We start from the raw sequence: 26,581 nt of genomic DNA on the forward strand, positions 1-26,581 counted from the left end.
CACCCCATCAGTCATCGTCACCTGTCACCCCATCAGTCATCGTCACCTGTCACCCCATCAGTCATCGTCACCTGTTTGTCATATACATGCAATCACTTACTGACCGCCTAACGACTATATGCGTCGGCCATTAAAAGCTAAATACTGGAGTTATGGCAGCAGATAGCCCCCATAACCCTGGTATTTTTTTGAAACGGCGGGCGGTCGGCTTTCAGATAAGGGTGGTCCCAGTGGCGGATTCGCCGCGGAATTACCCTTACGGTGCAGGGGAATAGGTGCCCCCCCCCCCTCCTGCCGCGTCCCAGACGTTTTCCCAGCTTACCGGACCCGCCGGCAGCGGGGAAAACTATCCGGTCCCGGATCCTCAGAGACAGGAAGTCGAGTGAGGGCAAGATGGCCCTCATTCAACTCTATGGTCTTGGAAGACCGGAGCTACGTCAAAAGACGTTGCCTAGCAACCGGTTTAAAGGGCCGCTTTTTTTTTTTGCTTTTTTTTTTTCCTCTTTCAACAATTTTTTTTTTTTTTTCTTTTTTAGTGTAGTTGTGAGGTGTGAGGTCTTTTTGACCCCAGATCTCACAATAAAGAGGACCTGTCATGCCTATTTCTATTACAAGGGATGTTTATATTCCTTGTAATAGGAATAAAAATGATCAAAACATTTTTTTTTTTTTAAACTGTGTAAAAATAAAAAAATAATAAATAAAATAAATAGGAAAAAAAAAAAAATTAAAGCGCCCTGTCCCCGTTAGCTCGCGCGCAGAAGCAAACGCATACGCAAGTCCCGCCCACATATGTAAACGGTGTTCAAACCATACATGTGAGGTATCGCCGGGATCGTTAGAGCGAGTGCAATAATTTGAGCCCTAGACCTCCTCTGTAACTCTAAGCTAGTAACCTGCAGAAATTTTTAAAATGTTGCCTATGGGGATTTTTAAGTACCAATGTTTGGCGCCATTCTGTGAGCATGCGCAATTTTGAAGCATGACATGTTGGGTATCAAATTACTCGGTGTAACATTGGGCTAAAAAAAAATTGGGCTAAATTTACTGTTTTCTTATTTTTTAGTTCAAAAAAGTGAATTTTTTTCAAAAAAATCGCATTTGGAAGACTGCTGCGCAAATATGGTGTGATAAAAAATATTGCAACTATCTCCATTTTATTCTCTAGGGTCTCTGCTAAAAAAAAATATATAATGTTTGGGGGTTCAAAGTAGTTTTCTAGCAAAAAAAAATGATTTTAGCTTGTAAACACCAAGTGTCAAAAATAGGCCCAGTCTAAAGCCCCGTACACACGTACCGATGGTCGGCATACAAATGTTCCTCTTTTCTCCCCGGGATGTCGGTGTCTGCTGAAAAGTGCAAAGACAGCACAAGGACAGCACAAGAATTTTGTCCGCCGACTGCAGAAGTGATGTCATGTAATGGTTAACTTTCCCTGTGTTTTCTATTTTCTGAGCATGCCCAGTCTTGCAAATCTGCGGTCTGTCGGCCGAATTGTGTACTGACAGGCGAACAATCGTCCGTTCTGGTGTCGGCATACAAAAATTTTCATGTTTGCAAGAAAGACTTTTGTCCGCGGATTGTGCGCAGACATCTGTCGGAGGCACCATACTAACACGCGTACAATCGGCAGATCCTTCGTCCACCGACGTTTGTATGCCGACGATCGGTACGTGTGTACGGGCCTTTAAAGTGGATAAATGGACAACTTTGTGTAAAGCGCTACTTGGATGTGAGGCCTATGTATGTGGCCAGACTGTGAAAAAGTGTTACACATGTGGTATCGCCATACTCAGGAGGAATAGCAGAATGTATTTTGGGGTGCAAGTTTTGCTATGTACATGCGATGTGTTAGAAATATTGCATAAATGGACAGCTTTGTGTAAAAAAAATGTGTTTTCATTTTCTTTCCACATTTTCCAAAAACTTGTGGAAAAAAATGACATCATCAGACTCATTATGCCTCAAAAATTATACGTTGGGCTGTTTGCTTTCCAAAATGGGGTCATTTTATGGGGGTTTCCATTGTCCTGGTGCTCCAGGGCCTTCAAAAGTGCGATTAGGTTGTCAGGAAATTATATGTGTAATTTGTGCTCCTAGAATGCCGGACGCTGCTTCTTGGATGTTAGGCCTCTGTATGTGGCCAGGCTGTGAAAAAGTCTCACACATGTGGTATCGCCATACTCAGGAGGAGTAGTAGAATGTGTTTTGGGGTGTAGTTGCAAGTATACATGTGCTGTGTGAGAGAAATAACCTGTTAATACGGCAATTTGTAAAAAATAAAAAATAAAAAAAAATAAATCTTCATTTTGCAAAGCATTGTGGGAAAAAATTACAACTTCAAAAAACTCATCATGCCCCTTATTAAATACATTGGAATGTCTACTTTCCAAAAAGGGGTCATTTGGGGGGTATTTGTACTTTCCTGACCTTTTAGTGTCTCAAGAAATGAGATAGGCCTTCAGTACATCAGGTGTAATCAAGTGTGATCAATTTTCAATGATTCGCACCATAGCTTGTGGACTCTATAACTTTCACAAAGACCAAATAATATACACTTATTTGGGGTTTTTTTTACCAAAGATAAGTAGCAGTATACATTTTGGCCAAAATTTGTGAAGAAAAATAACTAATTTGCAAAATTTTATGTCAGAAACAAAGAAAAATGCGTTTTTTCACGATATTTTCAGTCTTTTTTTATTTATAGCACAAAAAATAAAAAACCCAGTATTGATCAAATACCATCAAAAGAAAGCTCTATTTGTGTGAAAAAAAGGACACAATTTTTGTATGGGTACAGTGTTGCATGACTGAGTAATTCTCAGTCAAAGTGTGAGAGCGCTGAAAGCTGAAAATCGGTCTGGGCAGGAAGGGGGTGAAAGTGCACTGTAGGCAAGTGGTTAAAGAAAATTGGTTGTGCTGGGGACGAAAAAAAAATGTTGATGTTTGTCCCTCCGTTTTGTTTTTTTTGTTGAAAATGTCGGCATCGGCTGCTGAAAGTTGTGTACACACTAGCCGAAAATCGTACGATTTTACCTCGGACAGGAATTTTCGGCAGATTTTCTACTAGTGTGTACCCCACTTAAGAGAGAACAAGGGGATCTGAGCTGCTAAACCAGTGCTGGGATGGAGAAGTAGGGTAAGCTGATATTCTGGGTCACAGCAAGGAAAGGGTCAGGGTGAGCTGAGCTGCTGAGTCATTGCTAGAATGGAGGGGGTAAGCTGAGGGTGAGCTGAGCTGCTGAGAGACATTTTGCTAAAATTTCATTGCAGCAACTCAAAATGGACTAGCCTGCTGCATCATTTTTTCACTTTGATTTTTGGGGTGTCTTTGAATTCGTCCCAATACTTTTGGTAATATAATGTATATATAAGCCCTGTCACAAATGACTTTCAGGTAAATATTTTATGTTAATAATACCTCTGAATGTTTCCTTGCTCAGAACACATTAGAGTTTCTCTTTAACTTTTATTTCTTGTATTATTTGTTACACAACCATTGCAAAATCAGCTGCGAGGCTTCACATTCCTTATAAGCAGCTCGCTGGGACTAATTGTAGGAATGATGTTTAGGCTGCAGATGAGATTGCCAGTAGACCTGAAATAAATCTTGTGTGGTGATGTTTTCTGTGGTGCTCCGGGATCCCTGAGAGGTGTTGAAATACGCACAGAGGCCAGCTGGCAAATAGCACGAGTGCCAGCAAAAGTGCTGATGTTTGTGTGCGTTCTGCTTCTAACATAATGACACAACAACCTCCACCGAGGAACACTGTGATCAAATCAGACAATTATCAATCAAGACGCTTAACTGAGCGTTTCGCGGGCGGATGAAATGGAACGTCCATCGCCGGTGCCAAGTGGCAAAGCTCGAGACTTAACTAGACTGACTCACTATGAAAAGAACTCAAGATGGAGGATGGTGGCTCAAAGCAGCCCGGAAGGGCAGGGAGCCACATCAGATAAGCTGTGGAAAGCCTGGCGGTCGCACAGGCTGCAGTTTTAAGCCAGAGATGGATATTAGTTCTTCTCCGATTTGTCCCTTTTGTTTGCTTTTGCACTGTGATGATTTTACCACAGAGTGCCCACCTAATTGAAAACACATGTGGGCGGAGGAAGTCCATGAGGTCTTAATGTGAAGAATATAAAAATAAACACATGGCAGGTGAAATCCATTACCGCGTACCCTGAGGCTGGGGAGTAGAAAGGGTCAAGTTTACATTGAGGCAGGTGTCATGTCTCATCCATGGGAACGAGGGGCACTAGTGTTTATATATATCTCTATATCCTATCAATTCTACCCTGGATACAAGCTGTAAGAGAGGAGGTATTCGGGTTCTAAAACTGGTCCTTAACCAGTGGTGGACCATCAGCATGGAAGGACACGTAATTTAAATTACTAGGGCATACCTCTGCCTTTGTCCCCACACTTCCCAAGACAAAAAGTGAGGGGATCTCCACAATGAGTTGGGAAGAGTAGGGCTGCAACCCACCTTCCCCTCCAAAATTGTTATGGCTTTGGTTCCACATTAAAGTGAATTTGTGGACTATTTTGTTGCCTATGGAATTGACAGTCTTTCGGCTGGGCTTAGTCGAACCTTTGGCTCCCTATAAGCTCACTAGAATCCTCTTAAGCATTTTCCTATACTACGCTAGAAAAGCCATTGTCCTACATTGGAAATCGCCCACTACCCCTTTGTTGCATAGGTAGAAGTCTCTTGTTAACCCCTACAATATTTGAAGATGTCCAACTAAATTTGACAAAATTTGGACCCTGTGGTTAGAGCACCAGGATTCAACAACAGGATCAAGACTATGTATACTTTTATTGGGACCTCTAGTCATCCTGGGCCCTTGTCTTATTACTCCCTGTGTGTAGCCCCTAACCAGGGCTCCCCGAGTTTCCCCTCTCCCGGAGATCTTCTCTACCTCACTTTTCTCTTCATCCTCTACTAAGGTAGAAGCTCAGAGAACTGTGTGGTTATTCATCCTGCTAAATGTTGCCCTTAGGCCTCGGACTCTACATATATCTTAATCTCCTGCTTTTATGTACCCCTGCTGGCATCTGTATTACCTGGCCTTAGATGGCAAGGGTGGAGCTACACTTTTTTTTCTTTCTTTTCCTTTTCTTTTTTTTCCCCTTCGACAGCAGGCTGTTGAGCTGCCGATTTTGGCTGTACACTTTATGCAAAACTCAAAATAAAAAAGAATTTGAAAAAAAAAAAGGGAACCTGTGGTCAGGCTATTCAAGTATTTGCATAATTTTTACAGGCAGTATATGACCTTTAAAACAAGCCCTCACTTACCTACAGTATGTGGCTGCAAGTACTGTGGAGTAGCTTATCCTTAAAGTTCACAGCAGAAACACTGTTTATGTCTCAGCAGCTCAGCTCCCCCTCCCATCATTAACTCAACAGCTCAGCTTCCCCTGCTCCTCTGTCATATACCTGAGGTCCCTGAGATAAGGGCAGCCTTACTGCTCCAGTCCAAACATCCATGTTAGTGTAGCCAAGAGTCGGCTATTATTAACTGCAATCAGGAAACACTGTACAGCATCATTGCTGTGAAGCTATTTTCTCCTAGTGTTCAGCCTGGACTCTGTGCTGTCACTTCCTGAATAAAGACAAAAAAAAAGAAAAGAGGGCGCAACGACCTAGTGCATCACCACTAAAACCATTTATTAAAAGATTAAAAGATGTACAGAATACTTACAAAACTGGTGTGATAATACACACATCAACATAGCATGTACAATCTCCAAGGTAGCCAAGGTCCCAAATGTAGCAAATAAGCATGCAGATGGTCGCATGGGGCTGCTGTGGCTGGGCTGACGCGTTTCAGGGGGGAACCCCCTTCCTCAGAGCCAGAAAAATGCAGCATTTTTCTCCCAGTTGGTTCTGGATACCCTTGATCCTGAGGGGGCAGCAAGACCAGTAGCTTTTTTAACACTTGAATTTGAAGTGCACCTCTCTCTACTCCATCAGATTCCACTTGAGCGCAGGAGATTTGCTTTACTACTTCCTGAATAAAGACAGACTGAGCTCCAAGGATAAAGCAAAGCATCTTGGAACCTGTAGTCCAGGGAACCATGATTTGCTTTCAACTCAACTGTTTTGAACTACAAATACCAGCTGGGAGAGAAGAATGGGATGCTGGGAGAGGAGATAAGAGGCTTGTGAGTAGGCGGGATCTCTCTCTTATGACCCCAGCCTGGATCTGCATGCAAGGATTCTGTCAGGCAGTGCTGTGACCGAGTCGTGGTCTGTGCAAGAAAGAGTGTCACCGTGTGTGCAGTCAAGGGGCATCCATTGCCAGCCTCATCTGATTGGCAGCAGCCTGGAGGCTGTTCCTGCTTCATTCACACCAGACCCAGCTGGGCCGCGGCAGGGCGCAACGCAAGGTTGGAGGCCATCCCCTGAGCCAGAAACCTGAGGGAGTCACTGTAAAGCCTTCATACCTTGTCTTCACCACCACCAGTCATAGGGATCAGTGAGCGGGCACCTGCCCATCCTCTACTGATAAAGACACTGCATGCAGACAACGTTGTCTTTCTTTCTCCCTACACCTGGTCAAGCAGCTTCAGTGTTCATCTTGTGTCAGAATATGGCAGACACACTTTGCATCCCCTGCCTGCTAGGATACATCAGTCTAAGTTGCTTTACTCTGCTATTCAGAACATCCTCAGACATAAATCACTTAAGCGCTAGTTGAAGATTCAAGGGCTTTACTTCTTCAAAGGGACTACACCTAACCTTCATTTGTCTAAGTAGTATTTTGACCATATCTAATTGCTCTTTATATTCTGCCTTAAGTTATTAATTGCCCCTATTATTGTCTCTGTCATCAGCAGTACTTTTCAAGAGGTACTGCTAAAAGAAACAAGCTGATGACATTAAACTTTATTGTCTTTATTGAATCAGTAAACAAAGTTCAACTGTTTTACCTGATTTGTGTGTGTGCTTCTAATTGTCTTGGTTACTGCCAAAAATGTCCAAACCCAAGGTGTTAGAGGTGTTGGAGGACTTGCAAGGCTGGGGCAACCAGTGAGGTACTGATTCAACTAGCCGGCCCTCATGGGGGTAGCGCTACATTAGGAAGACAGGGATTGTAGGAATGAAACAGTGGTATGAGGGTTGGTGGATGATGATGTCACTGGAACTCAAGAGTGATGTCAACTAATGGCTAGAGATGAAAGGATATGGGGGACACTGATAGGAAGAGGTAAGGAACAGTCCAGAGTCAGCAACTTGCAGATAGCAAGGTACCAGAGCAGAAGCTAGGTGCTGTAAACAGAAAATAAGCCACAGTCAGTATAGAAGCAGATAGGGAATCTCCACAGTGACACAGCAGATCAGCTCTCCCCCCTTAGCAGTGACTCCACAACCTTACAGCCTTTTATTCTCTTATCTAAACACATAGAAGCTCTGGAAGGAGGGAATATGAATTTGAGTCACTGCTAGAATCGGAGAGCAAAGCTGCTGACAGAATGATTATGATGATTTAGGGGCTTCTCCTGTGAAATTTGAGAATGAGTAACTCCACAGTGCCTGCAGCTACAGAAGTCAATGAGGGCTTGTTTTAAATTTCATCTGCTGGTTCACTTTAAAATTATTACATTGTCTCAGCCCCAGGACTGTACAGAGACAGTCCAGACAGATATCACATCTGGATGAGCGCCACCTAAAAATAGCATTTCACTGCTACAGCTGGCCTTCTGTGAGGGGAACGCCTTGTCCTGCTTTGTGACCAGCTCTGCAGAAGTGTTTACCGATGACATATGTAGAGACGATGTCGTTCACACTCGGGTTCATCTGCAGGACACACTGGCCAGCTGGGAAGTACAGAATTATATCTGATAATAGTCTGCCTTTGTCATCTGCCGTAGAGTCCCAGCCCAGGCGATTAGGGCTTTCATATCTATTTTGGGCTAGGAAATGGTTCAGATGGAACATGCCTTACAGGAGTTTCCTCGGTTTCTCTATTTTTACACTTCTAGTCTTCACCCTGGCATAGTACAAAAAGGAATGGGTTGATGACACTGGAACATCGCTTTAGGCTGCATTTACACCTGATTATAGATGCTTACAAGCAATTTAGGAGCGTTTCAGCACATTTTTTCAGAGATATTCAGGCTTGAGCATTTTTGTTTTAGCCAATGATAGGCTAGTTACTAGGAGGAGACAATGAAAAATGCTCATTTTCAGGTGTTGTAAGCACCACCATGGAAGTCTAAGGGGCCAAAAATATTCCATTCTGTTTCAAAACATTGAGCAACTGGCACAGAAGGAGACAAGCTCAACCTCTTAAACCAATATAGAATGTCAGCTCTCTGTTTGGGTTCCTACTCACCCTTAAAAAGCGCACCAATACTGCAAATGGCGTAAATGTCTATGGATAAGACATCTTGTACTGCCGCCTTAACTATGGACTTTCAACAATTAAGGATTTTGAAGTTTACATTCGAGATCCAGCATTTGCAGTACATCAAGTTACAGGCACCCAAGTGCTCATATGTAAACAGGCACAATTTAAAATCATAGGATTTTGGCTGTTAAATGATTTCGAGCTCTGAGTTACAAAACTCTCAAGTGCAAATCAAGGCTAAAGTCTTCTTGTTACTGTCCAATAGTGTGATTGTCTAAATCTTTGGTGTCTGGACAATGGGCTTCTAGTGGCGTCTGCATGTCAAAGGGCTTCCATGGACACCTTAGGCTATGGCAGGGTTGCGTGAATGTGAAATTAAATCACCACACTATCATGCTAAAAAGGTCCAGATATAAGTTTATTCCAATGTAAATTCTGAAGGAAGGTTGTACATAAAGCTTATAATAAAATAAATCCATTAATGTAAAATGTACCTCTATTGGAGCGTGAAGATTAAGTATCTCATCCTTTACCTGCTATAAAACAGTGTTTCTTAATCAGGATGCTGAGGCACCATGGTGTCCTGTCTCTGCATTTGTGCCGCAATGTCTGGTATTTTTGCACAGCATCTGGTGTTTCCTTGGTGAAGGTTGGCTGGCCATCAGCACCATGGAAATACATGATGCTTATCCAGGGTTGGTGGCATTCAGGGCAACTCCAGCATTCAGAAGGGGACAGACATCCACCTCCATTTATCTGTTTCTTCTGCTCCGCCTCCCACCCATCTTATGTCGCTGATGTGAAGGGGGGTGGACTGAGGAGTCTGATAAAAAGGGGGAGGAGGCCTGAGCACCCTGATGAAAAAGGCATGGGGGGCTATTGGCTCTGATACAAAAGAGAGGGGGGAGGTGGGGAGGAGTGAGGACTCTGATGTGAAAGGGGGGGGTCTGAGGATTCTGAAGTGAAAGGGGGGGGCTGAGGGTCCTGATGAGAAAGGATGGGGCAATAGTGAGTAAGGGATGGGAATGGGGGTGATTGAAAAGGGGGGGACTGAATGCTTTGATAAGAAAAAGCGGGGGGGGGGTGAGGACTCTGATGTGAAAGGGGGGAGGAGAAGAGTAGTCTGTTGGATGAGTAGTCTGATGTGTAAGTAGGAGGAGGGGGCCATTTTAGACTGAGGTGCCTCCAGATTTTGCATTTTCTTAAAAGGTGTTGTGAATGCAAAAATATCCACTTGTTGTCAACCACTTGCCGAGTGATTTGGCTCTTCTGGGTCTGCGGCAAACGACCAGCTCCTGCTGTGATTGGACACAGTGGGAGCCAATCAGCGAGTCTGGCAGACCCGATGCCTGCCAGGATCCGCCAATCGTTCCCAAAAGAGGCAGAACGGCAGTCTGCCTATGTAAACAAGGCAGATCGCTGTTCTGCTAGTAGGGGAGACAGAGATCCTGTGTTTCTGCTAAGCAGGAACATGGATCTCTGTCTTCTCACAGCCAAAACATCCCCCCTCCACAGATAGAAAGCACATCCCTAGGAGCACATTTAACCCTTTGATTGCCCCTGACGTTAACCCCTTCCCTGCCAGTGTCATTCGTACAGTGACAGTGCATTTGTTTTAGCACTGATCACTGTATTGGTGTCGCTGGTCCCCAAAAAGTGTCACTTCGTTTTAGATTTGTCCGCTGCAATGTCGGAGTCCCGCTAAAATTCTAGTAATGGCGGCAATTACTGATTACCACCATTACTAGTAAAAAATATATATAAATTCTAGTAAAAAAAGTAAAATTACTAGTAATTACTAGTAAAAAAAAAATTCCATAAATCTATCCCAAAGTTTGTAGACACTATAACTTTTGCGCAAACCAATCAATATATGCTTATTGGGATTTTTTACCAAAAACATGTAGCAGAATACATATTGACCCAAAGAAATTAGATTTTTTTACATTTTTTATTGGATGTGTTTTAAAGTAATTTCAAAATTGTCGGACTCTTTTGTTCAAAAGTCAAAAAATAAAAACCAGAGAGGTGATCAAATACCACCAAAAGAAAGCTCTATTTGTGGGGAAAACAAAAGACAGGAATTTTATATGCATACAGTGTCGCACGACCACGCAATTGTCAGGTAAAATAAGGCGGTGCCATATTGCAAAAATGGCCTGGTCATGAAGGGGGGTAAACCTTCCAGAGCTGAATGGTTAAAGCACTTGTGCAAGGTGAAGGAAATCCTAAAAACATGACTCGTTTGGGGTATTTGAGGACAGAGGTTTGGAACCACTGCTCTAGAGGGTGTCATTTAACTAACTCTCAATAAAGAGAGCGGAGGGATGTGATGTAGGGGTGCTGAAGCTTTTATGGTATTTCAGCTGGCATTCCCTCAATTCCAGTGAGTTTTGACAACTGTATCAATATTTCCAGATAACCATATTTTACAATTTGACAACTAACACATTACTGAATAGAATGACATCACAATTTGATACAGTAGATATCAAACATAATCTGTATCTTATGTCTGTTCTCCTTAAAACATATAAGGTGTTCCATCAACTTTCGACAACTCATATAGGGGTGTTTGCTGTCTAACTGATCACCATTTTGTTATACGGCACACTTGGATAGACGCTTGTTATGAATGTAACTTTATCATAGCCAGGGTTATGGATTGTGTTTAGAGTTTGAGAGCTGGGTTGATGAACAGGGCAGCTTCCTGGCAAGTAAAGCCAGACTCAAATGTGTCTTGTTTCTAAATGTCATTACAACAGCCATTTATGACAAGGATACAGTCTATTAAGAGTTTTGCTAGTGGTTTTATGGCATGGCAATTTTATGACACTATCAGTAGGCATGGCTTAAGAGATCCTGCAAATGGGTTTTTCATGTATCTGGTCAGTGAGCCTGATGTGTAGAGGAGGGCCTCTTCTACAGCTCTGGCCCGAGGGCAACTGATAGTGAGACAGCAGCCACAGGAGCATGGTGACGTAGGAGTGCCTGTAATCAGTTCAGTAGTCTGCATGGCCACAGTCAGCAGGGAGATGTAGTAGCGAACAGGCTGGTAGAAGGCACCTGGAAGCAGGACTTGCTGGGCTGATAGTTGTAGCAGGCTGGATGAGCAGGATGCAGGATCAGACAAGCCGGGTTGGTAATGGTCGGGCAGATGGGCATAGATGGCAGACAGGAGGATGGTCTGGTCACAAGCCAAGTCGGTACCAGGAGAACAGTAAGGCAGGATCAAAAGGCAGAAGCAAAATCCAATAGACAAGCCGGGGTCAGGGTATGAAGCAGACAATCACAGGTTAGGGACAAGATCAGAGGTCACACGGAATCAGGAACAGCACACAGAAGCTGCAGATCAAACAGCAATGAGTCCATGCAGAAGGCCTGTTTAAATAGCCAGCCTGGCGCCATCATTAGTGACAGGTGCGCGCATTGATGCGCGAGTGCGCATACGTGTACGCCGATGCGCGAGTATGCATCTGCGTGCGTCTGTGCACGCTCCCTAACCTACGAACAGGAATGTCTGCTTGACCAGTTGCTGGTTTGCGCATGTGCGTATATGCTCGCCGTGGAACTTCATCTATCCTATGGACCTGACTTCCCTGACAGGGTTAATGGCATGAGGCCTGTATTTTTGTCAAAGATGTTGGGACTGGAATGTTGATTTATGATGGCCTGTTTTAAGTCTGAAGCTGACTGTTCAATCAGTTGATTTTGTCACTGACTTGTGAATTTTGGAGACTTCAGGGTGGCAATGTGTTCATTTTGACTCTCTATTCTCCTTACTTACTCGGGCCTCATTATTGCCACAGAGGGTTATTAATATTTCTATTGCTGCTGGGGGTTATTAAGTCTGAGGACAGTGGGGATTATAATTTTTTGTTGGGGTTATTATTGCTGAGGGGTATTTATTTCTGGGGACAGTGGGGGATATTAATGCTTAGGATTATCATTGCTTCTTGAGATTATTATTGCTGCTCGCGTATATTTTTGCTGGGGACAGTATAGGGTATTATTGCTGATTATTATTGCTGGGGCCAGAGTTATAATTGCCTAAAATTCAAATAGTACCGCGCTATGATACCCACTCTACTAATACAAGTAATGAAATGGTTATGGCATTTGTGTTGAAATCGTGTATTTCAAATGAATTAACAAATTTCTCCATACACCAAACAATACATATGTGTATATATAATCCCAAACACAGTGCTCTGCTACTAGGTGTACATTAGAAATAAATATCAACATTAATGTGATTGTGTAATCCAGTGCTAATCACAAAAACAAATGTGCAATAAAATTCTAATTACTACATATCTAAAGACACAGAAACAAAAGATGTGACTTGATATAACAAATCCACAAAAAAGGATCCACCAAAAAGTGTAGAAAAGTTTCGAAGTGCTCGTGCTCGTGCTCGCTTCCACCAGTGTTCTGGCTGCTCACCTCATGTTTTTTAACCCTGTTTTACCAGTGGGTCAAAATCAGCGGTTCCCCTCTGGGGATAAGAGATTAATCTGGTGTACTGCTGGCGCTTTAATCCTCTTTCACTCACACTTCCTCCAGCCAGTTCAGTGAGCGCCCGATAATTCTCCATAATAGCGTATATATGAAGGAAAGAGCTGTCACAATCTAGTGCTCTTCGTATATTAAAATTGTATTTCTCTTCCGTTCAATGACAGACACAGCTCCGTATTCTTCACCATAGGGTTATATTGCCCTCTACAGGAGTAGCACTAGGCAGACAACACAAAAGCTTGGCTACACCCTGTGGGCCATCCTCAGCTGCCATAACCGCCCCTCTCTGTTTAGAGATACTTAGTTTTTTTGTTTGCCTAGACATTGTCCTGCCGTCCTTGTGTCCCAGGCGACTCATCCCAGGGTATTTTCCTTTTATACTCTGGATGGTGATTGAGCTATTTGGCAGCCACTGAGTCCCATCGGGGGTCAGACTCGCTCTTTGTGATTATGGACGGGCCGCAGAAGGGGCTTCCTGCTTTCTCTGCTACCATTTCAAGATGGATCAGACAGACGGCGACCCAGGCTTTTTTGCTTACAGGTCGGGTTCCACCCTTTCCCTGTGATGGCACATTCTACTCGGCCACTACTTGGTGCTTCTTGGGCCATGCCTTCTTGGGCATGGCGGCCACTTGGTCGTCGGTGCGTACTTTCGAAGTTTTACAAAGTGGATGTTTTGACATCTGCGGTTGCCTCCTTTGGCCGTAAAGATTTTGCAGGCTTTGATTTAGAGGATCCATTTTCCCTCTTGAGGGTGTATATCAGGTTGGGCTCCTGTTTTAGTTGAGCTACTATTACCTGGATTGGCTTTGTTATTCCCACCCCTTATGTTTGGCACTGCTTTGGGACGTCCCTATGGTGAAGAATATGGAGCTGTGTCTGTCAATGAACGGAAGAGAAAATAGCATTTTTGTACTTACCATAAAATCCTTTTCTCTGAGTTCATTGACAGACACAACACCCACCCCTCTAAGGAGTTTTTATGCTTTTGTTACTGCTTGTTACAAAGCTGAGTATCTCTAAGCAGAGAGGGGGGTTATGCCAGCCAAGGACGGCCCACAGGGTGTAGCTGAGCTTTTGTGTTGTCTGCCTAGTCCTACTCCTGTAGAGGGCAGCATAACCCTATGGTAAAGAATATAGAGCTGTGTCTGTCAATGAACTCAAAGAAAAGGATTTTACGGTCCATTTTTTTCCTATTTTCCACATAGTGTACTACGGGGAGGACATACAGTAAATGTTATTTGGGTACAGTGTCGCACAAAATGGCCTGGTCATTAAGGGGATAAAACCTTCCGGTCCTTAATTGGTAAAGGAACAGGATCTAATTTTTTTTTTTTTTTAGGGTAACAATCCCTTTAACTATAGAAATCACATTATTCCAGGTGAGACCATTCCTGGAGGGGGGGAGCACTTGGCGGTGACACGTTGACTGATTTTTGAGCACCAATGAGAAGCGGAGCACCTGTCTGAGCATTAGTTGGGGGCAAGGAGCACAGCATGTGGTATTGCAGAATTCTGGCTGCATCTTTATTTCTACACAAAATATTTTTTATTATTATTTTTATTTGTGCATGGACTATTTACTGTTTGCACCGATATGATTTAGCAATTTGTTAATTATTTAATCACTTATACATGCATTTTTTTGGTTTACAGATTCATTTGAAATACACAATTTTAACACTGCAATTACTATAACCATTTCACTAATTGTATTATTAGAGTGGGTATCATAGCACGGTACTATATTCATTTTTATCACTCTTGGCACATCTTTGAGATTGTGAACAGTACCAGCTGCTCAGTTAGTTTATCTTTCGGTGAATGATTTCTAATTTATTTAGTAGCTCGCAGGATTTTCATAATGTAGAGCTATCATTGCTGTTGGAAGTTATTATTGCTGGGGACAATGGTGAGTAATATTGTTGTGGACAGTGGAGGTTATTATTCCTGTGTGCTTTTGAAAATCCAACATAATTTATGGTAATATTTCTAGAATGATCTAAGCCAGGCATCTCCAAACTTTCTAACCAAAAGGCCAGTTTACTGTCTTTCTGACTTTAGGGGGGTTGGACTGTGGCCATTAGGAGTAGAAATTGTCCTGGCTTAAGTAGAAGTAAACAGTGCATCATTGGTATCAGTGGAAGGAATATTGCCCCATCATTGGTATCAGTGGAAGGAATAGTGCCCCATCATTGGTATCAGTGGGAGGAATATTGCCCCATCATTAGTATCAATGGTAGGAATAGTGCCCAATCATTGATATCAGTGGGAGGAATAGTGCCCCATCATTGGTATCAGTTGGTGGAATAGTGCCCCATAATTGGTATCAGTGGGAGGAATAATGCCCCGTCATTGATATCAGTGGGAGGAATAGTGTCCCATCATTGCTGTTAGGGGGAGGAACAGTGCCTCATCATTGGTTTTAGTAGGGAGACTAGTGCCCCATCATTGGTGTCAGCGGGAGGAATAGTATTAGTGCTTCATTGTTGGTATCAGTAGGAGGAATAGTGTCCCATTGTTGATTTCAGTGGGGGGAATAGTGCCCCATCATTGGTGTCAGTGGGAGGAATAGTAATAGTGCCTCATCGTTGGTATCAGTAGAAGCAATAGTGTCCCATCGTTGATGTTAGTGGGGGGAATAGTATCCCATTGTTGGTGTCAATGGGAAGAATAGTGCCCCATCATTGGTTCTAGTGGGAGGAATAGTGCCTCATCGTTGGTATCAGTAGGAGAAATAGTAACCTATCATTGGTGTCAGTGGGGGAAATAGTGTCTCATTGTTGATGTCAGTGGGGGGAATAGTGTCCCATTGTTCATGTCAGCGGGAAGATTAATACCCCATTGTTGGTGTCAGTTGGAGGAATAGTGCCCCATCATTGCTGTCAGTGGGAGGAGTAGTTTCCCATCATTCAGCTTTGGGTGTGGCTGCAGGAAGGTTCTCTGGCTGTGTGTCTGGAGCTGCTCCAGGTGATCTGTTTGAGAGGGGAGTCTGGTAAAATCTCTCCCAGCTCTGCTGGCCCCTATCTGGGGAGGCCATGCAGGCCAGCAGGGCCTCTCCTGCTGGAAGCTCTCAGCCATCCCCTGGGCAGATGGATGACATACCTGCTCCTGGACAAGCCATGGCTGGGGATCTCTCTGCCCCTGGTGAGGATGAGGATACCGAGTCCATTCGGGAGCGAGTGGTGGCCGGGATCAAGGTCCTGAATAGGGAGAGAGACCAGCTCTACAAACTGAGAGCGGAGTTGAAGTGTCTGCGAAAGCAACGTGAAGGTTTGTACAGCCGCAACCGTGGATCTATGGATCCGGAAATCCAGTTGGCAAAGGTCCGGGTTCAACACCAGGAAACCATTGTGGCCATGATGGAAGGTAAAGAGGGGCCCTTTAAGGAAAAGTTTTGCAATGACCGCAGATTTGCAAGGATGGCAAAGATGGAGGTGGACGAGGAGACCCCCAGTTCTGACCCCCTGACCCCCCAAGGTGAGGTAAGCAACCCGTTGCCTTCTCAGGGCTCAGGAGGCATGCTGACAGTGATCCAGGCAGTGGAGTCTCCATTACGGGCGGATCAGCTGGTGTTTGGTGAGGAGAACTTTCCTGACAATGTGCCTGATAAGGTAAAACCTAGCAAGTCACAAGTGACTGATAAAACTATTTTTGTGCCATTTAACACCTTGGCTAATACTGATGTTTTGCCCAATGACACCCAGGCTGGTAATATTATATCCAGCAATACTTCAGCTGCTGATGTTTCCACTGAGGAAAAATTGCGTTTAAAAAATGACATTGCAGCAAAGGAACTACAAGAGCCAGAACAACCCGTTAACCCCCCTTTTGCTGAGTCAAAGGCTGTTTGTCCAGTCACAGCTGCTGTCTCTATACTGCAGCATCAGGACACCTGTGGTACTACAGCAGAAACTGTGATAGTGAATACTGATTGTTCTGACATTACTTCCAACACAGGTGTTCTGAATAATCCTACTAATGTTTGTGTAATGGGAAATCCTGCTGGCTCAGTACAAGCAATTAATAAGGATAATAATAATAATGTACCAGCTAAAGTTACATCGGTGTGGGGTCTTGGCCCTGATAAGCCTTCTTTTGCTCAGGTGGTACGCTCTGCTCCTGGTAATATTATTAAGCCAGGGCTGCAGCCAATGAGGAACCCTGCTTCCAGGCAGAGATTTACACCACAAACTGCCACTTTGAGCACCCCTGGTTCCGGTCTTGGGTCTCTGGCTTCTGCTGGGGGTCCAAGACGTAATGTCGTTATACTTAAATGGGAAGGTGGTGCAGTCTCTCCAGCACGGCGTGTGGTGGTGGATATGATTTTGGAGATGGGCTTTGGGGCGAATGACCTTTATGCCCTAATACATGTAGCTGGGAGCCGGGAGTACACAATCAGCTTCACCAGGCCGGAGGGTCTTGACCTGTTCTGGGAACGATATGAAGCTCGGTGCAGGTCAAGACCCGAATGGGAAGATCTGGCACCAGTTGCTGTTTCGCAGAGATCAACGGTTAAAAAAATAACCATCATCCTCAATAATGAGAGTGTTCCTGCTCGGGACCTAGAGGTCTGGTTAAGGAACTATGGTGAGGTTTTGACAAGGCTAGAAAAAATCCTTGATGAACGTGACATCTGGACCGGGGGTTGGTCAGTAACGGTTAGGTTGGCCAGGGATGGGAATGTTGTCCGTCACCTGCCCTCCTCGGCTTTCATAGGGAGGGATAGGATGACTATTTTTTATCCTGGTCAGCCAAAGCTATGTCACCGCTGTGGAGAAAAGGGGCATTTTAGCTCCTCCTGTTCAGCCTTAATATGTTCAGTATGTCGGGGACAGGGTCATGTGGCCAGGGACTGTACCCAGGCGATAAGGTGCAACCTGTGCCTGCGCCTTGGCCACCCCTACAGCCGATGTCCGGAGGCCTGGCACAACATGGAGAAGGAGGTAGTAGATGAACTGTTGAGACTGGACGGGATGGAGGATGAGGCCCCTGGTGTACCATCCTCCTCAGCGGTGACTGACCCCCCAGGTCCTGTTCAGGATCCCTCCCCAGTTTCTGTGGCCAACCCTCCTGTGTCTGTAGGTATTCCTTCTGTGACTGTCTCTGTGTCCCCCCAGCCTACTGTACCCGCTCCTCTTGTGTCAGAACCTTCTAAGTCTGTCCCCCCCGAGTCAGTCTTGCCCCATGAGTCATCCCCTCCTAGGTCTGACTTAAGGGAAGGTCCCCCCCCACCAGGAGTGGTAGAGGGTACCAAAAAGGGTGCTGCGGTTTCCTCTGTAAAGAAGTCTTCTGTGAAGACTTCAAAAAAGAAGAAAACAAGAGATAACATCTCTGAATCTGACCTGCAGTACCTGGAGGAGAGAAGGAAGGTTGTGAGGCGGAAGAGACAGGCGGTGAGGACGGAACAGGGACAGGATGCCCCAGTGTCTGTCCCCAACCGTTCTAGGGCTTCTGCATGGGATATCTCCACATCTGGAGCTTCTTCTGAGCAAAATTCTGATTCAGAAATGGAATTGGAGGAGGCCTCAAGAAAGAGAGAGGCTTCTGGTGATGAGCAGCAGAGGGGAGCTAAGAAGCAATCCACCCAATAACCCAAATGGCGGTTCCCCCTCCGTTAAAAGTGGTGACAATAAATGTTGCCAGCATTAAGTCGGTAAGAGCTCGTTCTATGGCCTTCTTTTTGTTCAGCCAATTAGATGCTGAAATTTTATTTTTGCAGGAGACTAGGCTCACCTCCTTGGCAGATATTCATATGGCCAAGAGAGAGTGGAGGTATGGTCCATCTTACTGGTCTCTTGCGGCCGAGCCTTACGGCGGGGTGGCGGTGTTGTTTAAAACCGGCATGGTAACTGTCCGGCGGGTTATTGAGGTGGAGATTGGGAGATGTATGGTCTTAGACGTTCTTGTGGGAGGGCAGGACCTGCGCCTAATTAATATTTATGGGCCACACACAAAGTGGGACAGGAAATGCCTTTTTACAAGGATCAAGCCATTTCTTTTTACATCCCGGCAAGTGGTTTTTGGAGGTGACTTTAATACTGTGACTAGGCCCAAGGACAGGAAGGACTTCAATGACAGGCTGGGATATGATAGCGTTTTTTTAAATAGTATGGTTAGGGATGCTGGTCTTGTGGATGTGCACATTAAGCACCTTCCGGATGACACAGGGTTCACATTTCATCGAGGTAATAGTCAGAGTAGAATAGATAGGTTTTTTTTGAAGGAGGCCTCTGCTTTCTCACCCCCAGTGGTGCAGGCAGTGGAGTTCTCTGATCACTGTATGCTATCTGTGGTCTTGAATGCTTCAGACTTCCCTCAGAGGGGCAAAGGCATCTGGAGATTAAATTCGACTCTCCTTGAGGAAGAGCATGTTAGACAATCCTTTGAGGAATTCTTTCAGGCACAGGTGACCATCCTGGACTTTTGTAGCAGCAAGGCTGAGTGGTGGGAGCTGACCAAAAAGAGGATTGCTGGATTCTTCAGGGGCCTAGCCAATAAAAAACAGTTTAATAGATACATGACCTACCAACGTTTGCGGAGGAAGCTGGATATTCTTGTCTCGAGAGGAGGAGATCCTGGGGCAATCTCTGAAGTGAAAATCCTCCTCAGGAAGTGTCAATATGACCGGCATACCTCTTTGGTTCTGGAGAGGGACTATGGGAAATACCACTCGCCTGACCCTTACCAGAACTGCAAACAGGGTGTAGCTGTTAAGATGGTCGTTGGCCTTAAGGATAGTACAGGTTCCTTGACAAAGTCCAGGTCAGGGATCCTGGAGGTCGTGAGGTCTTTTTATGCTGAACTTCTTGGGAGGAAAGAGCTTGACCGTGACAAGATGGAAAGCTTTTTGGACTCTACTCCAGGTCTAAATTGTGGAGATGTCCTCTTGATGAATTTGACAGAAGAGATCACAGTTGAAGAGGTGACGAGGGCAATTGAACAGCTTGCCATCAAAAAGTCACCTGGACCGGATGGTCTGACGGCTGAGTTTTACAAAGCCTTTAAGTCTATTCTGGCCCCACATTTGGTAGAGATTTTTAACAGTTGTCTTGCGGAGGGGGTGCTTCCCCCTTCCATGAGACTCTCAGCTGTGATTCTTCTTTCAAAAGGTAAAGATCCTTCGATGATTGAGAATTGGCGCCCCATTAGCCTTCTCAATGTCGATAGAAAGGTGCTGGCGAAGATACTTTTCTGGCGCCTATCGGCAGTAGCAGAGTCTTTGCTTTCTCGCCATCAGCACTGTTCGATCCAGGGTAGGAGCACCTTCACAGCGGTTTTAGCTGTCCGGGAGGCCTTGGAGCAGTGCAGGGCTGCAGGCTGGGGAAAGTATTTACTGGCATTGGATCAGGCAAAGGCTTTCGATCGTGTCAACCATGAGTACCTGTGGTTGCTCTTTAGTAAGTACGGTCTGCCGGGTGGTTTTGTCGATTGGTTAAAAGTCTTGTATAAGGGGGCAGAAAGCTTCCCTCTTGTTAATGGTTGGGTTGGACAGTCCTTTGAGGTTGGTTCTGGGGTGCGCCAGGGTTGTCCCCTGAGTCCCCTGCTCTATGTGTTTGCAATCGACCCCTTCATCAGGAGGCTAGAGAGCAGCATGTTGTGTGGGGTACCAGTGGGAATCCCGGGTGAGCCGCCTTTGAGGGTTGTTGCCTATGCGGATGATGTGTCAGTGATTGTCACTGGGACAGATGAAGCGGAGGAGGTGGTCTCTCTGACATCACGGTACTCTGAAGCATCAGGCTCCAAGATCAATCAGGAAAAGAGTGAAGTTTTTTGGATGGGAAAGGAAGGTGAGGGGTTTGATCTCCCGGACAACTTTCCAGTGCCCCAGGAAAATATTAAGATATTAGGCATTGAATTTGGACCTGGCGATTATGGCCTCAAAAACTGGGAAGGCAGGCTGGAAGTTGCCAATACTAAGGTGGTCAACTGGAAGAGTTGGAAGTTATCTCTGAGGGAAAGGGTTGATCTGATTAAGACTTACCTGATACCGATCTTCTTGTATGTCAGCCCTGTCTGCATCTTGCCAGTGTCTCTCTATGCTAGGATCTATAGTGTGTTCTTCCAGATGCTGTGGGGGAACAGACTGAACCCCATCAAGAGGAATGTCACCTATCTATCCAGGAGGGAGGGTGGCTTGGGTATGGTCAACCCCGTTCTTTTCTTTTCACTGCTATTTCTCAAGTTTAACATTGGTAGTATGCTTACAGTGGAACCTCCTGGATGGGCAGGCATGTTTAGATCTTGGTTTAGGCCTTTTCTGCGACTTTGGGAAGAAGGTGGCCAAGTGAAGAATCTCAGGGGTCATCGTGGTCAGCTCCCAGCCTATGTCGCTCCGTGTCTGAAGTTACTGCGGCAGTGGCGACTGTCGGCTGAAGATCTCAGATCCGCTCCGAGGAAAGTCCTTATGAGCCGAGTCTTGAGCGAAGTCTTTCATGACCCACTGGCCTTAAGGGATTGCCCAGGCCCAATTTTGAGGGAAGGGTTAAGACTGATTAATTTGGCTAGAGTCCCCCTTAAATTCAGGGATCTGGCCTGGTTGTGCTTCCACGGGAGGCTCTATGTTCGGGGCAATTTGAAATTCCGCAGTGGGATGGATCGTGGTTGTCCTCGGGAGGAATGTACAGGTGAGGAGGAGACTATGGACCATTTTTTGCTTCGTTGCCCTTTTAACATAGAGGTATACAAACAGGTTGGGCGGGCCCTCGGTGTTCCTTTCCTCTCCAGGCTGGGTTATGCTGAGTGGGTGTACGGAGCATTCAATACTGGTGGGGGCTTTTGTTTGGATACACTTTTTTTAGTTAGTTTAGTAGTCCGTTATTACACATGGAACGCACGGTGTCAGGTCACCCTTCGGCGTAAAATCCTTCCTGTTCAGGTGGTGGTGTGTGACATTCTGCATGAGGTGGGGAAGATTCGGGCGCTTGAGAGAGACAAGTGGGGTCAGAGGGCTTGGCTGAAGGCGTGGAGGGGTTTCAAGCCTCCCTGACTGCCAGGAGTCTCTTTCCCGGGTGTGGCTTTCTGTCTCTTATCACCCTAGATTTTTTCTTAATGCTCAGTTTTTGATAAATGGCTGCATACATAGGTGATGGGTTGTGCCTCTTAGGCCCTCTCTGCTGCTTTATGTAAATAGTTTTCTAAAAATGTTGGAAGTGGATTATGTATATATTGTATATATTCTGCACATGGATGTGTATTCCTTTGTTTTCTGTTGGAATATTGTACTATAGTTATGTTTTTTACTTTTGTATAAAATATGTTGCTTGATTCTTTTCAATAAAAGATCAATAGTAATAGTGCCTCATCGTTGGTATCAGTAGGAGGAATAGTGCCCCATCATTGATGTCAGTAGGAGGAATAGTGTCCCATTGTTGGTGTTAGTGGGAAGAATAATGCCCCATTGTTGGTATCAGTAGGAGGAATAGTGCCCCATCATTGATGTCAGTAGGAGGAATAGTGTCCCATTGTTGGTGTTAGTGGGAAGAATAATGCCCCATTGTTAGTGTCAGTGGGAGGAATAGTGCCCCATAATTGGTGTAAATGGGAGAAATAGTGCCCTGTTGTTGGTGTCAGTGAAAGACCTAATGCTCCATTGTTGGTGTCAGTGGGAGGAATAGTGCCCCATTGTTGGTGTCAGTGGGAGGAATAGTGCCCCATTGTTGGTGTCAGTGGGAGGAAAAATGCCTCATTCTTGTTATCAGTGGGAAGAATAGTGCCCCATTGTTGGTGTCAGTGGGAGTAATAATAACCTATTGCTGATGTCAGTGGCAGAAAATATGTCCCACTGTTGTTGGCAGTGGGTAGAATAGTGCCCCACTGTTAATGACAGTGGGAGAAACACTGTCTAGTATCTATGCAAGGACTAATGGCTCAAGGGAAAGACGAAGGCAAGCAAAGGAGCACATATGCCCCCCGGCCGCAGTTTGGAGACTGATCTAGGCCTATGGCCATCAAACACACGCCTTCAGACCTGATACTTGTGTCTAACTATGATGCTAAATGGTGAAAAAGAGCCTGAGTTCACCCCTAGATAGCTCTTGTAGATTGTATATCTTTACCTTTGTACTAACACGTGGCTTCTTTCCTTTACAGGTGTGGGGCGTATCTGGATGGACGATGTCGCTTGCAAGGGCACGGAGGAATCTATCTTGCAATGTATGTTCTCCAGCTGGGGCAAGACCAACTGCGGCCATGCTGAAGACGCCGGGGTGACGTGCATCAAGCAGTGAGCCTAACACACTGGGAACCTGTCTCTGAAGACATTTAATCCAGGTGGTACACGGGATAATAAAGGAGAACTCTGGCTATGATTAATACTACCAGTAAAGATATAGCATGTCACCTTTTGTGCACTTGATAGTTCTTGAAATTGTAGGCTGTACTTACAGAATAGAAATCAAAACTGCTGTGAACATTTGCTATCATAGCCTATGTGGACGTGTGTCGGAAAGTATTTTAAGACGACCACAAGAAAGAATGGTGTCACATGTAGGCTTTACTGTCTGTTAAAGCCCAAACATCTATGGAGCAGAACTTTAATTGCTCATCTGAAAACAAACTGACCCGGGTAAGTAGGTATTCACAAAGCATATTTACTGGATTTTGCGCTTTATATGGAGTTCTCCTTTAAAATGGCAAGTTGTGATGGGACAGTTTACATAGCATCCTGGAGATGAGATGATTGGATGGGATTTTGCTTGTTCGCCATTGTCGCCAGAAGAAGAAATATCAATGTGCCAAGCTTCTACTTCCATGTATTGCAGATTTTTACTATGATGCCAAAGAAAAACACTCAAGAGCCATGTTATATTGACAAATGCATTTAAAATCAAAAAAAAAAAAAAGAAAAAAAAATCAGCACAGGTATAGTTTACAGGCAGACCGCACACGAGTGTATATGATAAAAGTTTATTTTACTTTATACTGTGCTTCTTTTTTCTACTTTTATATACATGAGATAATGGGAGAGCCACAGAGTGCTAGATACTCCATGGGCTTTTCCAAAGAGCCTTGGTTTGGAACAGAATGGCTGCCGACGGCTGTCAGCCAATGAAGAGCAGCTATATAATGCGTGGTACTATAGCTTGAAGAGTGGACGCCGTTGTGCCACACAGAAGATTCAGCAACTGATATTGTGATAGCTTGCTGTAAAAAGTTTAAAGTGTGAAGTAAAGGATTTTTTTTTAAAATGATATTTGTGTTGTTGTCTAATTATTCTGTATGTGCCCTTGTGTGTGAATGTGATCATGTTATAGTATGTGTACACCAACTCACTATAATTTTACGTAATCTTTAATATGTTAATGTAAATCTATTCTTGCAACGGGGTCCTGGTTTAGACTAGGGGTGCAGGGGTAAGGTGTATTACATACCCTACCCCTTGGTTCTGCAGGCTCCTGTACTGCTCTCTTCTACCCGAAGCTATGAGCTGTGGGTGGTCACTTGGCATCATCATATATAGTGCAGTAATGTTTTAAAACAATAATTAAATTTAAAAACTAAAAGAGCAAAATCAGGACCAAGGTCCTGTCCCACCCACTCAGCGCTTAGGTCTTATGTAATCGCAAACAAATGGCAATCACCACTTGAGGATGAACAAAAAAACTATTGGATAATACACTTACAATATTCTGAAAAGCTGCTGCTATACCATCAAATAATATCAAAAAGGTGCGTATATAAACCCAGGCCCATACATGCACTAGCAGCGCTAATATGCTCTTGCTTCCAAGAGCTGCGAAAATCCAAATAAATGAATATAATCAAATATGATCTTAATCAATCAAACACAAATGTCCTGTTGGCTAATCAGCATGCAACGAATGAAAATGCAAGTCTCTTTTTCATGGCAATGGGAAAATTAGAGTAGTGTGAGACAGTCCCAAGACAGATCTTCTTTAATTCACCAAAATACCACCAAGAGCCTTCACCACACCGCCGTTCTTCCCCTAGGTATTAAAAACGTACCCTTATTGCAAGGATCAAGCGCTTTGAACAAATCAAGTGATCCTCCACTTTCCAATGGCGATCCACATCCAGGTCCTGGCATAAGCTTGTCAATAAGGATCACCAATTCCTCATATCCTCATAGCAAGATCACAAGCAATGAAAACAAGGGGACCAGATAATGATAATAAATACACCAATCAGCATAAATTTCAAATGGGTCCAGATGGAGGAGCAGGTATGGGTCAGGTGATGCCAGGGACCGTCACTGGGTAGATGTTCCACCATATACCGCACTCAGACCATATATGGCATAGGCAGCAACCATCCAGATGTTAACATACAAGGAATAAAAGAGCCTCTATAGTGTAATATGTAAAACAACACTTTAATAGTAAAGGGAAAGGAACTCACATTCAGCAGATAAAATAGAGCTATATTCATAGAAAGCCGGCCAGATACACTATCGCCCGTCCTTCCGGGTTTTGCGTGGTGACGTCAGCACGCCGGTCCAGACGCGTTTCGTCACAGCTGACGTCTTCCTTAAATTAAATTTAAAGCTGACAAAATCTACCCTTGGAGTGGGGTCCCTATTTAGACTAGGGGTGTTGGGGTAAAGCGTATTTCTTACCGTAAAATAAACATGTGTAAAGGAATTGGCGCTTACAGTGATCATATGAATCAAAACTGTTTTAAAACTCCTGGTTATTGTCCATAATAGATGATGCTGAAAATATCAGTCCAAAAGAATGACAAATATAGGCAAACAAACATATAACAAGTCCAATGTGACAAATCCCAACACCAAACCATGTGCTTCTGTACTCGGATGTCTTCTAATTCATTCACCAGGGGTGTTTAAAGAGTAGTTGCCAACTCACAAGAGGTGTTTAAATCCTTTTTACAGGATGGTCAAAATAAGCTTATTAGAAAACCAGATTGGTTCCACTGCTATCACCACTCCACTCCAAAGTTCTCTCAAGATAGGATTAGGACATGAAATAAAGGTGCTTAAAGCGGTTGTAAACCCTAAAAAATAAAAAAAAATTTAAAAAAACCTGCAAGACAAAGGCATAATGAGCTAGTATGCATCGCATACTAGGCCATTATGCGTAACTTACCTTAGAACGAAGCCCCAACACGGACCCCCGGACATCGCTGCGGGCGCTGCCATGATCCCTCGCTGTCTCTTCCGGGTTCGGCGGCTCCGGCGCTGTGATTGGACGGAAGAGACGGCTCCGGCGCGATGATTGGCCGGAGCATGCGCGCGGGAGTGATTTTCCGGCAAGCTCCCGGAAAACTAATTGAAGGTCCCCCCGGACCTTCAGAGCGCATGCGCCGCTCACGCGAGCGGCTGCATGCACTGTAAATATCTCCTAAACCATGCCGGTTTAGGAGATATTATTTGTACCTACAGGTAAGCCTTATTATAGGCTTACCTGTAGGTAAAAGTGTCAAAAAGCGGGATACTACCTCTTTAAAGAGAAGGTGGCAACTCACCAGAGGTGTTTAAATCCTTTTTACAGGATGGTCAAAATAAGCTTATTGGAAAACCAGATTGGTTCCATTGCTATCACCACTCCATTCCAAAGTTCTATCAAGATAGGATTAGGACATGAAATAAAGGTGCTTAAAGAGTAGGTGGCAACTCACCAGAGGTGTTTAAACCCTTTTTACTGGATAGTTAAAATAAGCTTATTGGAAAGCCAGATTGGTTCCACTGCTATCACCACTCTACTCCAATGTTCCCTCAAGA

General features: G+C 44.5%; 1 protein-coding gene across 1 annotated transcript in view; it reads left to right on the forward strand.

Annotated features, from left to right (window-relative positions):
- SCARA5 (scavenger receptor class A member 5) overlaps window positions 1–24,062 on the forward strand; it is a 547,393-nt gene extending 523,331 nt beyond the window's left edge. The window contains exon 9 of the mRNA XM_082250066.1: window positions 22,972–24,062. Within this exon, the coding sequence (XP_082106192.1) occupies window positions 22,972–23,108 (137 nt within the window). The 3' untranslated portion in view covers window positions 23,109–24,062. The remainder of the gene's footprint in view (window positions 1–22,971) is intronic.
- The last annotated feature ends 2,519 nt before the right edge of the window (window positions 24,063–26,581 follow it).

The sequence above is a fragment of the Pelophylax lessonae genome, assembly GCF_965119305.1.
Source record: "Pelophylax lessonae genome assembly, chromosome: 3".
In the NCBI taxonomy this organism is placed as follows: domain Eukaryota; kingdom Metazoa; phylum Chordata; class Amphibia; order Anura; family Ranidae; genus Pelophylax; species Pelophylax lessonae.